Here is a 16,196-nt window from a genome sequence, read left to right as displayed (position 1 = left end):
CAGTGGAATTAACTAGCAAGCAGTCAAGCACAGGAGGAAAAACAGAACTCCTTACACATTACATAAGTTATTGATAGAATTCACTGCAACAGGTCATGGGACTGCCCAGTTAAAAATGTTCAGACAAATTTTTGAAGAACAGACCGGGACATGTATGGACATGTGTGGACCGGGACATATTCAATATGTAGTCTAAACCCTAACTTTACCATCCTTGGCCTCATTCACACTGGCGGCATTGCTCTGGAACGAACTGGTCAAATTCGGGGGGCTCCCTCCCAAATCTCTCCGGAAGCAAGTGTTGACTAACAATCAGGGGCATTTTAACATGAATGCCCTCTTGGAGAATTCGGGTTTAAGGTGAAGGTGCCTAGCTGTCAATCAAAGTTAGTTCCGCGATGGTCATAGGTGACGTTTCCAGCACTGATAAGGGCATCAGAAGTGTGCTTTCCACTCTTCCTTTTTTTTTAAAGGACCAGGCACCACTTGTCAAATTTAAAAACCTCTGGTGTGTGTGTGTGTTGTGGGCATTTGGTCAGTGTTGTAGGTTATGATCTGCCCTTGGCCCCATTTTCAACCCCAAAATGCAAGCTAATGCATCCTGTATCCCCCACTCCTTGCCACTCCAGAATGCCTCATATACAGGTAACAACAACAACAACAACATTAATTCCTCACCTCGGAATGCCAGAAAAGGATGCATTTTTTTGCTCTCCCTAGGCTACCTCTGAATTCCTTAAAGACAGTAGCAAAAGCTGTATCAATTTACCAATTTACATAATTGGAAAGAGAAACATTACATTCGATTGGTAACATTCATTCCCATTGCAGCAGTCATTCCAAAGGAAATAATAGGCTACCCCTCAGAGACTATAGCAAAAGCTGTATCAATTTGCCAAGTTGCAACATTACATTCGATTTGTAACATTCATTCGCATTGCAGCAGTCATTCCAAAGGAAAAAAACATGAACATAGATGGAGAAAAATAATTAAAAAAAAAATAAAATCCAAAGGGAAAAGGTCTCTGTTGGATCGCAGAGGCTTGCCTTGCTGTAGCGCCCTGCCCTGCCCTCAATTGACCCTTCCTCCTGCTCATGTTCTCTCTCTCTCTCTCTGTATATATATATATATGTGTGTGTGTGTGTGTGTGTGTGTGTATTTCTATTGCCAAAAACATGCACATTTTTTGCCAAAAATAATAATTTTAAAAAAATCAAAGGGAAATGGTCCCTGATGGATAGCAGAAGCTTGGCCTCCTCTGTCCCCCCCCCCCCAACCTGCCCTGAATTGACCCCGTCAGTCACTCCCTTTTTGCCTCCTGTCACCCTTTGCCTCCAGATCCCCCTTTTTCCTTCAGCCCTTTCCTCCTCCCCCTCCCCTCGGATGAGGGGAGGGAATGCTCTGACCTCTGCCCACCCTCTGACCTTAATCCCTCCCTGAATTTGCCCCAATAATGATTGAGGGCAAGTTCATATTTCATGGAACCCAGGTCTTTTGAGAAAAGATGGATTTTATCCCGATTCCCGATAACCCGCGGTAAGGGGCATTTCCTTGTGCAAGCCTCAACATGGATTGTGAAAGAATCGGGCCCAATATGAACTTCATGTGGAAGAATCGATTTCAAAACCAGTTTAAAAGATAATGTGAATGGCCCCCCTGTGTGAGCCATTCAAAGAAATCTGCCTGTCCACTGTTGGGGGAAAATACAGGATTAAATATACCTTTGGACTACTGTAATTAAGCAATTTCTTATGTTCTTGATTATGTCCCCTTTTCATTTTCAATCCCTGAAACTAGTTGAAGGATTTATTCCCCCTTCCTCCCCCCAGATTCACATTACACCCCCCCCCCCTGAAGTTTAGCATGTGTGAATGTTGGATTTGAGGGATACATAAACAGGCATCTTCAAAACAAAAAGAATAGAAATTCTTTTTCTAAAAAAAATTAATGCACTTGTCAGTTGGAAATAAGAGCACTAATGACACTTTAGAAGATATCTATGTGTATAAGTCCCTGTTTCTTATCCAAATGCACAGAACAAAGACACTACATCAGTTACAAATATTTGAGGCAGAAAACAAAAACACTACAAAAAAGATCCTCAGGGGGATTCTTGTTATTTCTCCTGCTCTCCCACATACCTCTAATTTCAAACAAAGCAGCTGTATTTCCCATCCTCTTTATAGTGGCAGCATCCTCATAATCACATGGGGGTACAGTTGTGGTTTTATTATATTTCTTTTCACCCATAGAGAATTCTATTTTTCTTCTGTCTCTCTTTTCTTTCTCATACTCACCAACTCCTGACAGAATTCTCTATTCCAAATGTTTGATTTTCTCTTAGGCACACAAGATCTATTCCACGGCATCCATTTTTCTCTCACAATTACACATTTATATTGAAGAAATCAAACATTTTACCATTTCCTCTCACAAAAAGTGGAGCGCTTAATGACTTCTAAGCAGACATCTTTCTTCCAGTTAGGATTAAAAATAATCTAACATGTGGTGACACAGAAAGCCCATTGGTATTTATCGCCAACAACTTTTGCCACTGTTTGAGAAACAAATCAGAAAGCACACTGCCTGTGAGAATTTTTTTTTGTCAGACAAGTCACTGTTACAGTAGTTCTACTTTTTCAGCTCTGTTCTGTGTTTCAAGGTCATCTGAAATCTCAAGAACAGAAATAGTAAAAATAATTGATCACACTCTCTGATTAATGGGTCATAGGCACATGAATGGTCAGGACATCATGCTCTTTACATCCTCCTCAAAGGAAAAGGGACTTTTATCAAAGCTCTAGAACAGGGTGGGGAAAGTGTGGCCCACAGGGTTTCCCAGAAGCCCCTCAAAATGTACAGATCCCCCTTTAAAAAAAAGTCAGGCTGATTCATGGGTAATTTTTTTTGCCCCCAATCCAGCCCAAATCTCCCCAAACCATGAAGGCCACAGTTTGCTGTTTTAATCTTTCCAGCCCGGCAAACCTCCACATAACAGAAAAACAGGGGAAAAAAATGGCAGAAAATCAGCCAAAATGACAGCTGGAATTGAAATCACATCACTTCAGGTGCCCTGAAACATGTAACTGTGGCCAACTGGGCAAATGCAGGAAGGAAAAATGGTCCTTGCTCTGTTTGTAGTTGCCCACGCCTGTTCTAGAAGATTCTAGAAGTGTGTTTGGTCTAGACGTTTCACAAAATTTGCATCAGAAGCTACCACCATCTGTCAACTGCCTCATCTTGTCTGAAACCTACACTCTTGTTCACCGATACTATTTTTACCATTCCTATTCTGTCAATGGAAAATATCCAGCAGCTGATTTGGACAGAATTCTCACACTGTGCCAATGACTAGTCATTTGGCTGTCCTCTTCTTTTATTATTGGACCTCATTTTCAGTTCAGCACTGAAGTTGCTTCATAGCACCTAGCTATCTACCATATATATCTTGTCAGTTTTGTTTTGTTTTTCAGCTGAAATTAAACCAAGGAAAACATAACAGTCGTGGAACTTGGTTACTTCTCAACAATGCCTTTAATTACCCCTAGCCAACCACTTCTTATAGCAATAGCAAGTACATTTCTATCATGCTTATCAGTGAACTAGCACTCCCTAAGTGGTTTAAAATGTGCAGGTCAATTGCCCCCAACAAGCTGGGTATTCCTTTCCCAACCTACAAAAGAATGGAAAGCTGAGTTGACCTTGGAGCCCTCCAGGATCGGACTGACAACACTGTGGCTGCAGGACCGGCATTTAACCACTGCACCGCCAGGGATCCTTCTTGACACATCACATTAAATAAGGGAGTTTATATGTCCAGAAATACAGTTGTACAAACAGGTAAAGGGGTGGTGGAATAAAAATTGAAACTACAGTTCTAGAAGAGGAAGTATGCATGCAAAGGAAATGTATGAAAAATATTTCATGTTTGCTGCTAACATACTATGGGCTGGAATTGTTCCTATGTGCCTTCAAATTCTTTCTGACACATGACAGCCCTAAAGTGACTGTATCACAATGTTTTCTTGGCAATATTTGTTCAGAGAGGGTTTGCCTTTGACTTCCTCAAGCTGAGAGAGTGTGACTTTTCCAAAGTCACCCCCTGAGTTTTCACGGACATGGTGAGATTTGAAACCTGGTCTCTTACGGTTCCAGTCCAACACTCAAACAAGCACACCACATTGGGTCTCATGACATGTGCCGCAAAACAAATGAACTTAAACATGACCTTGTTTTTGTGTGGTCAGTTTCATAGTGAGGTCAGCAGAGAAGATGGAAGAAGAGACTATACATATCCTGTTTCTTTACCACATGTTTTCCACAAGAAAAATAATATGTTGATGGAGATGGACTCCATTTCCAGATCTTGTGAAGCTCAGGAGTAAGACTGTAGGACAGTGATCCTCAAACGTTTATCCTCCAGATGTTTTGGACTTCATCTCCCAGAATTCCTGTTTGCCTAGTGGCTGGGGCTTCTGGAAGTTGAAATCCAAAACACCTGGATAACTAAAGTTTGGGAATCACTGGCGGGTTACAGACCGCCCATTTGGGGCAGGCTGTACCCGCCCCTTTCCCCGGTGTGTCGGGGCCTCAGTGGCGAGAACGGCAGCCGCTGAGGCCCTGATCCGCCGCTTTTCAGGCTGTGGGGAAGCGGCAAAATGCCGCTTCCTTGCAGCCTGAAAAGGGGTGTCCTTGGGGCTTCAAGCCCCAAGGACACCCCGCGGTGGTGGGGAGGAGGAGAAAGGGGCCGCTTGGCCCCTTTCTCCTTTGGTCCGCTGGGCACAGCCATGTGAAGGCTGTGCCCAGCGGACCAAACCAGGAAGGAGCTCCGAAATGGAGCTCCTTCCTGCTCAGCACTATGGGCGCACTAAGCGCCCTGGCGCGGAGCGAGGACGTCACGTCTGTGCCGCCCCATATAGAGGCGGTGCGGTCGTGACGTCCTCATGGCAGCGGCTGTGTGGAACAGCCGCCGCCATTTTGAGCGCGTGGAGCGCGCACTAGGGTTAGGGGGGTGCGGAAACACCACCCCTTTCTAACCCTAGTACGCGCTCTGCGCGTACTAAAGTGCCCGTTTGTAATGGGCCACAGTTATAGGAGAACACCACTAGACAAAGGTATGTATCTATAATCAGAATGAGTTCATTACACCAATGCTAGACAGCAGCAACAGCCTATGTTGATGTAAGGGGAATACTTCATCTCATGATGATCTTCCCTACCCCACTTGGAAAAAAGGAATGTTGATAGTACATAGTCTAGTTATTCATTGTAGGGCTATGGCACTAACAGCAATTAAGAAACAATGCTTAGCTGAACAGGACATTCAGTCATGACAGTGAGCCTTATCACATGAGAAAATACTCAGAAGTAGTTTTGCTAGTTCCTTTCTCAGAAAGATAGCCAACAGCATTTGGCATTCATTGGTGGTTTCCCATCCAACTACTAACCAGGGCTGACCCTGCTCAGCTTTCAAGATCAATCAGGATCTGGTGTCCTTAGAGTATGTACATGTTAATCCATACAGAGATCCTTTAGAGCATTCAGGGTCTTGTATTATTATTATATTAGATTTATTTATATCCCACCCACCCCCTCCGAAATTGGGAATCAAAGCAGCCATGCAGGACATTTGAGCTTGCCTCCTTTCAGCAGTATTGGAAAAGGATTTGTAAGAAGCTTGATTCTTTGCTACCCAACCTCTCTTTTGAAATAATACAGACATGACAACTGTCTAGTGCTCATTATAACAGAACTGGAATTAGCATTAAAATACTCAAAGCATTAGCGTCTGTGTTTTCTATGGATTATGTTTCTTACAGCATTGGTGGCAGAGGTTTGGCAGTGCAAATGCTACTCATTGCAGGTTTTCAGCAGAGAAATGCATTATGACCACTGCAAGTCCTGAGAAACAATATTCAGTGAGAGATCAGACAAATTCCACTGGCTCTTGTGCATGCAAGAATAATGCAGATTTGCTCGTTTCTCTCACTAGACCACCAATTTAACACTTTGCCAACTGTCCAATTACTCCTATTCATGTTGAGCTTAATAGTTTCCTCTCCAGCCACACACACTTTCTTTTTAATGGTGTAATTAATGAAGCTCATCAAATCCTGGGAAACAGCCCAGTGTGCCAGCTACTCACTGACACATGCATAACATGAATATCATGTGCTCCTGATCTCACTGCTGGGATGTTCATGTAGCCAACATGGCATGCAAATGTTGCAAGTCTCTTATGTTTCAGGAAGAGGTACTATTTTAGATAGTCTTATCAGAACTACATAGAGCATCTATAAACATGAATGGGCCAGTAACTCTCATATGTTGAGGTGTAATATATCCATATAAACTTGGTGCTTAACTGTCACATTCTTTCTGCAGCTTTATACCTTGTCATTTCTTCCAATCATGTTTCTTAAAATCAAAAGCTTGGAAAAGTTACTTTTTACTACAGTTCCTAGAATCCTTAGGTATAACATCTACAATCCAAAAATGCAACTTTTCCAAGCACTAAAAAACTCCATGACTTTGCCAACAGAGTGGTAGTGTATCCCTAAAGGATCCCCCCATTCCATGTTGCACTTACAGTAATATAGAGCAAAATCATGTAAGTAAGAAAATGAGCTAGCAATAACTGTGTTCTGTAAAGTTCTGCATATTCCTTATCTGTATTGACAGTGCAATGCAAGAACACCCCATTTCTGCCAGTGTACCATGCAGAGTACCACAGGATCGGCATAACCTGTGTTCTTTCTGGGAATAACAGATGCAACTCAGAATCAGCTACACAGAGTACAATAAGCTTTCCCCACAAATGGTGAGACACTCTCCCTTTGCTCCACTTCTGCATAGCTCTAAAACTACTGATACGAGATCAGGGTTAGTGTTAAGAGGGAATTCTTTTGCATTGCATTACACAGGAATAATAGTCTCTATACAGCCTTTCATCTGGCAGCTCCTATCCAGCAACAAGTTTATTGTAAGTGTACAGGTTAGAAAGATGTCCAGTAAAACACATAATAGAGATATTAACCATGCAGTGATATGTCCCCATTTTGGAGACCGTTTTAAAAAGAAGAAAGATTCTTTCCCCCCTTTGTTGTTTCTATAAAGCACAGAATAAAGATAAGGTAAGAGACGCTGGCCTTCCTTGATTCCCTTTGTTTTCTGAGGCTGAGAGAAGAAGACAGAAAGGGAGGGGCACCATCTTTGTGATTCTGGCTCTATGTTATCAAGAAATCTTTTCCCATCATTGTGAGGAACAATTATTCTTGAATGCATAGGGAGGTCAGTCAACAAACATTTTTCAGGAAAGCAACAAGAAAATGAAGGGGAAATACATTCCAGATGGAAGACTACTGTGTTACCTTTCCCACCTAAGTCAATCTTTTCTCTGAACGGCTGTAAATTGGCCCACTGAGACCTGAATACCTTTCTACATGGAAGCATGAAGATTTCTTTTTCTGCTCAGGTCATTTGGAAGTGAATTAAAAAAGATGCAGGGGCTTATGTGGTATTGGTATGGGTTCTTCCTGGAGGTGTTTTTTTATTAACTGTATCAATAAAATAAAATAAAATAAAATAAAAAATCAGGGGTAATGGTGGAGAACTGGATAACACACACCAGCACAGACAGCTATAGAATGGTATGTTCCCTTGCAACAGTTTTGGGGATGAAATGGAATAGTCTGTGGGCTAAGTACAGAAAAAAATGACAGTTGGGAAATCGGTTGGAAACTGGAGCTCTTACACTTTTATCATCTGTTCACTCTGTGTTAATGTTAAAAATGACCAAGTGTGTTTCAACACATTATAGCTGTGTTGCATCCATGTTATAATTATCCTGTTTTATAACGTGCTAATTCTGTGATTTTTTAAAACCCTGTTTGGATAAAAAAGAGTGATCATATATTTTAAGAAAATATTTTTTTCTTGTGAGAACACAGCATACTTTATTCAGAATTTAAGTAAACACTTCACATATAATGTAAAGGGTCAAATGTCTACTAGCAGATTACGGTTTGTACATGTTCTTGTCAATGGGATTGATCACACTGCAGACCATATGAGTACTTCACCATTTTACCCCTGTGTTGGTAAAAAGAAGCCACTGTGGCTTCTGTCATGTACACAAGCTCCATTTCCTCAATTAGCATATACCTTTGCAGTTGTGAGATAATAATCCACCTTGTAAAACAAGTCTAGGGGATTGTGTGTCCCCTCAGATGTTGTTGAACTGCAACTCTACCATGATTCACAATTAGCTAGGCAGGCTAGGGCTGATGGCAGCTGAAGTCTAAAAATGTGTAGAGTTCCATAGATTCCTCAGCTGTTAACAAACCGGCAACCAAGACCCACTTCCACCCGTTAAATCTGCCATGAACCAAGAATTGTACCTACATGACACTGGGTTTATTAACACCACAACTTTTAGCAAAGTGTTCTAACATTTAGGCAATGGATATCATTGCCACAGTCATATCAACATTAGCCATAACGAATCTCAAGCATTTACCACACCACCACAGTAGAGGAGAATCCATTATTGCTTTGGAAACTGCTGATTTAGTCTAAGCTGTATGTGATCCAATTAACAATAGGTCTTTTTAATAGCAAACCTGTAGCTGCTTCCTATTGCCAGAGGATCCTTTATATAGTTAGCTCAGGTTCATCACAACAGAAAGCACAAAAGTCCACCATAGCTTACTCATAAAATCCCAAACAGGTTCACCAACAAGATGAACAAAGGTTAAAGGCTATTCACTTTCTAGATTTAAGGCACATCTGATTCTCCTGGAAAAACCACAACAGTCTTCATATCCATAGGTGAAACTAAAGCACACAGGCAGCCTAATCAGCAGGTCAGTCTTCTTTAAAAAGTTACATCTAGAAATCATACCAAGTAAATTTACACTTACATATTCCAATATGCAATCTGCTATGTTCCTGTGGTAAAATTAATCTGTGGTTGCTGATGCTATTACTACTAATTTTTCATATAATATAAATAACAACATGGTAGGTCCTAATCTAAACTGCCCCTATCAAATTGCTGGAGAAATCTGGAATTGTTTTGCAGGAGTATTTGTTTAAACACATTGACTTTAATTAACAAGACAGTGATTATCTGTGATTTTTCCAAAGTGTAGCAAACTGCATATCCAGAGTTCAATATGCAAACACTAATAAGAACAGATTAAGATGCATAAAATCTTCCTCTAGTATTGTTATGTCAGAAATAGGTTAATTTATAGCACTTATTTGCATCTGTCAATTGGCTATGAAGGGTTCCATCATCATAAATAACACACTCGGGAAATTAATAAATTTAATATTCTCAGCCTCTCAGCTACTTTTAATTTGTGGCTAGACAGTCTCAGTTATTATGTATATTTCATCTCATGTTGTTTAAAACCTCACTTGAATTTATCACATTAGGGAGACAAAAATACTTATATTATTTTTATATTGTGGTTTGCACAAGCTGTCAATTGTCCTATTTACAATTAATTAAATAAAAAAATCAATAGGGTGCACATAACAAATGAAGCATTTTTGTGAAAAATGACCTAAAACATCCGGAGATGAAAGCTGAAAATGATCACCACTATAGATTCACAATATAGCCCTAGAGTATATAGAGTTATACTAAGAAATAAGAACACAGCTCAAATGAGAGTTGTTTGACGTTACTCTGAAAACAGCATGCTTACAGAAGGAAATACTAGGATGGTATGAGAAGTGTATTATAAAAGCATAAGTACTCCACTAGTCTGCTGTAGAATTTTTTGGGGGGTGTGGGCAGATTGTTAAGACAGTCTATTTAAAGAACATTCTTTGGTCAAACTTACCTGACCCAGGGATGGAAGTGTTCCATAAGCCATTGATTGATTCATCATTCCTTTCTGCTTCATAATAAGCATACGTTTCTGCTCCTCACTCAAGTGTGCCATTTGTGCCTGTATTTGTGACTGTTGGGGTTGCTGTGGCTGCATGTACGGCATCATGGAATTCTTGCTGGGACTGGCCATTGGTGGAGTCATTCTTTGACTCAAGTCAGCATTATAATGAGTCAGAGGTTTAGTGTTGCCATAAGAAAGCATATTGGTCTGTTTGCTCAAGGAGTTTGAACCCAGGTTATTTGGCTGCTGGCTGATCATATTCATGTGGTTTTGAGGGAGGTAGTTATTCATTGTAGTTTTTTGTGGGTTGCTTGCCGTTGGAGGCACTACAGGATTTTGGTTGTTAAAGGCTTGGGGATACATCATTGGGCTATTTGGTTTATCTGTACTGAAGGGTCCACCATAAGGACTAGATGGAGGACCAACTGGAGACCAACTTGACGTTTGATTTGGATGCTGCTGCTTCTGCTGCATGAGTTTTGCTCGCTGCTGCTGCTGTGCTGCCATCTGTTTAAGCTGCTCAGCTGGAGACAAGTCAGTGTTGGACACAGCCACCTGGCCAGGCCCTGGGCCAGCTGTTGTAACTGTTGTTGGATTCATGAGATAACCATTACCTGGTCGTGATGGAGTTTGGCTTGGGGTATGGGCTTGGTTGGGAGTCTGAGGTGACTGAACCACACAGTTTGCTGGTGAATTGTCAGGAACTGGAGCAGGGGGCGCACTAGACACAGACGGTAAACTAGAAGCTGTAGGAACATTTGAAAATGGAGGGCCTGAAGAAGAAGGTCTTATCTGTGGAGACCCCAGAGGTACATGAGCAAATGGAGAGTGAGATGGGTCGCTTTTAACACTTGCATTCTCCTGAGTCTCAGTGGTTGGCCTGGGAAATTCAGGGTCCTTTTTCTCTCCAAAGTCTTCATTGAACAAATCTTGTATATCATCCTCTGGAACGGTGTTTGCCAGCTCATCTATCAGTTCCTGCCATTCTTGGTCATTCAGGTTAATGTCTGAAAACAGTTTATTCTGATTCGAAAGTGATGTGTCAGAATTGTCAATGCAGCTAGGATCATCTAAAGGCTCTTGCTTTAGCTCCTTGCTGTTGCTGTTGTGCAGGATGTTAAAACTGTCCTCAAGTTCAGTGCACCCATTGATTGGGAGTTTAATCTCTGGAAGTCCACCATTTTTACTCACGTCATCTAGACCGCCAGCATGAGTTCCACTGTTCTGCAAGGGTAATGATGGCTTTATGTCAAGCTGGTGAAGAGGGGAAAGGGAAGGCAAAGGCAAATTATTGGGCAAGTTGTTAACTCTTTCAATCCCGGGTCCATCTTTTCGTATCCGCTTGCTGGTGGGAGAGAAGGTATTGTCACAGACTCCATTCTGCTGTTCACCATTAAGAGGTGAGCGTGCTCCTTCCAATTTCCTCTTCACAGTTTCCTGAAGCTTGAAGAAACAAAACAAATTCATGCATTAGACTCCTGCATGCATTTCATGTTTCTTTTACACAGATGCAAGCACATAAAAATGTTTGCACTAGTGTGTTTCTGCAACTTTACTGATAGTAGATTACATCCCACCATTGATAATGAGCTCTCTAGGCAGTATACAAATAAAATAAAATACACAGGCAGAGATATTTTTTGCAGCAGATCCTCTAACCTTCTACCTTTTGGGGGTGACAGGAGGTTATTGGCCTACACTGTTCATTTCGACCCCACATCAGAAGCCACTTCTGATAACTCATTATGCTGGCACAACCCATCTTCCAGTTTTGAAGGTAGAATGATACAGCCATTTTTAATTGTGGTATATACAATATATTTTCCACCTACTTATCCCACTATTGTTTCTGGTCAAACAGTTCTAGCAAGTTTCAAGAGGAGCGAAGGTTTGGATTACTTGAGAAGTTGGTGGGGGGAAATAAACGAAGTGTCCACCACAGGTAATGGTTATTATTTCATAATGGCTACTATTTCATTTTATTTGAGCTCTTTAAAGAGCTATTTTCTGTTTCCAGCCTTAGTCTGCAATTCTAGATATGTACACTTCCGCACAAACGTTGCTCACAGAATACGTTACTCACTATTTTATAATGCTAAATGCAGAAACCTTAAGCTAGGGACAGGGCCTACAAGGTGAAACCATTATAGAGGAGCGCCTGGCATTGAAGAAATAACAGCAAATACAAGTGTCATAGAAATTATCAGATAAAACATCCAGACATCATTATTAAGTTGAGAGCACATGAAGCACATGGAACCTGGATTTGATAATATGTCAAATTAATAAAGGAGAGCATTCCACCTCCAAGGTACCATAAATGAAAACACCCTCTTCTCAGTCACATCACACAACACCCCATTCTCAGTTCACTAGTTTTTTTGAATTAAAGCCTTATTTTTTCCCTTCCTTTCCTGGAGCAGATAAGAAAGTTTGTTGGCACTGTTGCTTTAATTGTCAGATACCAATAGTTCAGCACATTGGTCTTTCCACTGTTTAGTGTTGCTCTGCTAAGCATTACATTCATGAGACAAGACAAGGTTTAGGTACCACTTCAATCCCACTTATGCCCTCTAACTACTACAACTGAAGTGACAGTTGCAGGAAGCACAACACTTTTCTAATGCAAAAGGAGGATGCTGTAACAATCTATCTCTTCAATTTATCATCTGAACTCTCGTCAAAGGTATTGAGGCGAACTTTAAACCTATTTAGAAAAACTGGGGAAATGACTTGCAAAACAGGAAATCTGCTCTCTCTGTCAAAAAGTTTCCTAGTTACCAGTCATGATCCAGATAGCAGAGGCTGGCTATGTTCAGTATAAAGCATATTTTTAAAATGTACAATTGTGGTTTTGCAGCTGCATATCTGTGATTAAACTTCTGAGTTATTTACCATATATTATCAGTCTTACTGTTTTGTTTTTATTCTGTGTTGCCTTGAGATCCTAAGATACATAAGACAACTCATGACTTTGAAGAAGAAGAGGAGGAGGAGGAGGAATGTGTGTGTTAATGCACTCTAAAAATAGTTTTCTTCTGGATTTTGGTGTAAAGTAAACCCTTTAAGATCTATTTCCCTCTTCTACTGCTCTTTTGACTTGCTCTTAGCCATCCTTTGCCCATGCTCTATATATTTATGCCTATTAATGTCTCCTTACAGGTTTATTAGAACCCTTTGGGACTGAGGTATGTTGCATATTGCAGCCACAAGGTGGTAAGTGGGCATGGTAGAATGATGGAGATGCCATTTCAGAAATCAGGTCAAGTTCCTTTTTAAAAATGTTTTCAACATTAAATAAAAAAAACAAACTTCTCTGTATCTCGTCCCAATGTATGAGAGAAAAACAATGGCCTAACTGTCCCCTTTAACTCGTTCAATAGATTTGTTGTTCTTGTGTACCTTCAAATCATTTCTGACTTATGGTGACCCTAAGGTGAACCTATCCTGGATTTTTCTCAGCACGGTTTGTTGGGTGTGTGTGTGTTGCCAATGCCTTTCTCTGAGGCTCTGAGAATATGACTTGCTCATAGTCACCCTGTGTCCCTGTGGGGATTTGAACTTTGGTTTTCTGGTGTCCTAGTCTAACGCTCAAAGCACTATACCATGACAGGTCTCAATTTAGTAGATACAGGGAGCATTATATATAATATAATTATAAAAAAATATAACCTTCCCACTTAAAATGTGAAGTGATATTGTACAGAATTCTGAGTTTTGTCACCTTGAATTACTTTTATGTCAGGCAAATTCAAATTGCTTTTTATTTTACTTTCAATTTTTGTGCAATAGTTTGCTATAAAAATAATACAGAAATTTAAACTTTCTCAGCTTTAAGTGTTGGTCAGTGATGATATATCCTATCTGAGCACAAAGACAACCATCATTCCTTGTGCAGGTTTTTTCTTCCATATCAGGAAAAAAATAATAATGGACAGAATAAACTAGATACAAGAAAAACTTTTACATTCCTGCTGTCAACATGCCTTTTTATGACATGAGTAATGTGAATCCATTAGGATGTACAGGAAACAGTGGAATATTTTCAAAGATAATTAATCAAGCAATTGATGAACAGCACAGTGGTTAAATGCTGGTACTACAGCCATAACGTTGTGAGTTCGATCCCAGGCAGGGCTCCAAGGTTCACTCAACCTTCCATCCTTTCAAGACTGGTAAAATGAGTACTCAGCTTGTTGAGAGAAATTAGCTTACAGATTGTAAACTACTCAGAGAGTGCTTAATTCACTGATAAGCAGTATATAAATGTACATGCTATTGCTACTGCTATATTTATTGCACAGGCTTAATTGTGTAGCCAGTCTTCCTACAAGTACAAAGGTGCAGACAAACCCAGAACAAAGTAATCTGGCCCAGTTCTGTACCACTGAAATCCAGGTGGAGTGAGCTAAATCATTCTGTGGCTTCCACTCTCACCGACAACACAGTGAACTATTTTTACCACAAATTTACATTTATTGTGTTTTCCCCATCAAAACTAAGGTGCATAATAAGACCTCATACTCTCACTTTCTTTTTTCTTCTAGGAATTCAGTTCAATAATGTCTGCCTTACAGATTTTGTGTCACTTAAACTTTAGTTTCACCTCAGCCTTTGAGCATTTAAAATGAATCAAGGATTAATAACCTACAAACAACTCCAGGATAAACCTGGCATCATGATGTCAGCAATTTAAAAAAATGTTAGTTAAGTCATGTTAGCACACTTTTTTAAAAAAGGAAAGGAAATAATCAGATAGACATTCATAAATAGCTCCAATAAATTTCAAAATTAGCTGTACACACATTTCGACTGGGGACTGTAACCAAATGCAAAGGCTGTTTCATATTATACAATTAGCAGATATAACCTAAATTATCTGTTGTAAGTGTCTTCCAGTTGCCTTATGTCACTTTATGGTGACCCTATGTATTTCATAGGGTTTTCTTAGTCAATGAATACTGTAGTTAAAGGTAGTTTTGCCCATTCCTTCCTCTGAAATATAGCCTACAGCACCTGATATTCACTGTTTCCCATCCAAGTATTAACCACAGCCAATCCTCCTTAGCTTCCAAAATCTGACAGGATCTGGCACCTTTAGGCTAATTTATAATAATAATAATAATAATAATAATAATAATAACAACAACAACAACAACTTTATTACGGCCATTTGGCCAGCACAAATTTAGAACTGTATACAGTGGGCCCTTCTAGAGTGGGCCCTTCGTATTTGCTAGGGTTTAGTTCTAAGAACCCCTATGGATACCAAATCTGTGGATGCTCAAATCCTATTAATACAATGGTGTAGTAAAATGGCGTCCCTTACATAAAATGGCAAAATCAGAGGGGTTTCTTGTATGGAATGTATATATTTTTAAAAAATATTTTCAAGCTGTGGATGGTTGAATCCATGGATAAGGAATTCATTGATATGCAGGGTCAACAGTACTCTATAAGGAGGACACGGTCCCTTTTTACCATAACTTATATATGTACACACAACAAAAAGCCAAAGCCTATTCCTGTTGTGATGCATCAGAAATCTAGATGCACATGGTTGCACATAATCTCAGGACTAGATCAAAATGCAGTCTGAAAGGCACAACAGTGGAATGAAAGAAGCTGCAGAAAATAAGATTAACAGGGTCATAAATACAACTTTTTAGGAGAGAAATTTACACAGATTTTTTATTTCTTCGGATACAGTTTGATTAGAAACTTTCAGTATATATATTCATGTACATTATTCCAGTTTGTGAACAGTGAAGTCTTTGCATGGTGACATGCTGGTAAACAGCTTACAATTGCCATTGGATGCAAGGGGGAGGGCTTAATTTTACCTCCCTGACACATTAGTCTCCATCTTTGAAGAAATCTCAACTATTTTATTGTACACTATTTTTAATGCTCACAGCAGCAAACCATTATCTTGTGGGTATATAACCATGTGTTGTACAAATTAAACTACTTAGAAATAGTGCAAAGGATGAACAAATTCATCTGTGTATTAGTAAGAATTTAGTTTTCTTCACAGACAACACCAAGGTGCTGTATTCACTCCCTGAACATAGACCAGCATGGCTACAGGGAGTGACATCCCAACAACATCTGGAGGGCTCACATTCTTAACCCTGGGAGCAAGCAACAGAAATTGTGATGTCTGAAATTAATGGACTTTAAATTCTTTGAATGAAGTCTGCAAATGCCAATCTTGTGCATGATGTCCAAAAATAACGTTGCCAGTAGATAGATGGTAGGTAGGTAGGTAGATAAGGATGGATGGATGG

General features: G+C 40.0%; 1 protein-coding gene across 1 annotated transcript in view; it reads right to left on the bottom strand.

Moving 5' to 3' along the window:
* Positions 1 to 16,196, bottom strand: part of MAML3 (mastermind like transcriptional coactivator 3) — a 384,133-nt gene that overhangs the window by 140,061 nt on the left and 227,876 nt on the right. Inside the window, exon 2 of the mRNA XM_089525771.1 lies at positions 9,856 to 11,349. Within this exon, the coding sequence (XP_089381897.1) occupies positions 9,856 to 11,349 (1,494 nt within the window). The remainder of the gene's footprint in view (positions 1 to 9,855; positions 11,350 to 16,196) is intronic.

The sequence above is a fragment of the Sceloporus occidentalis genome, unplaced genomic scaffold, assembly GCF_023333645.1.
Source record: "Sceloporus occidentalis isolate IW3139 unplaced genomic scaffold, rSceOcc1.0.p SCAF_5, whole genome shotgun sequence".
In the NCBI taxonomy this organism is placed as follows: Eukaryota; Metazoa; Chordata; class Lepidosauria; order Squamata; family Phrynosomatidae; genus Sceloporus; species Sceloporus occidentalis.
The sequence above is the reverse complement of the archived record's forward strand: the minus strand, read 5'-3'. Positions and strand labels throughout refer to the sequence as shown.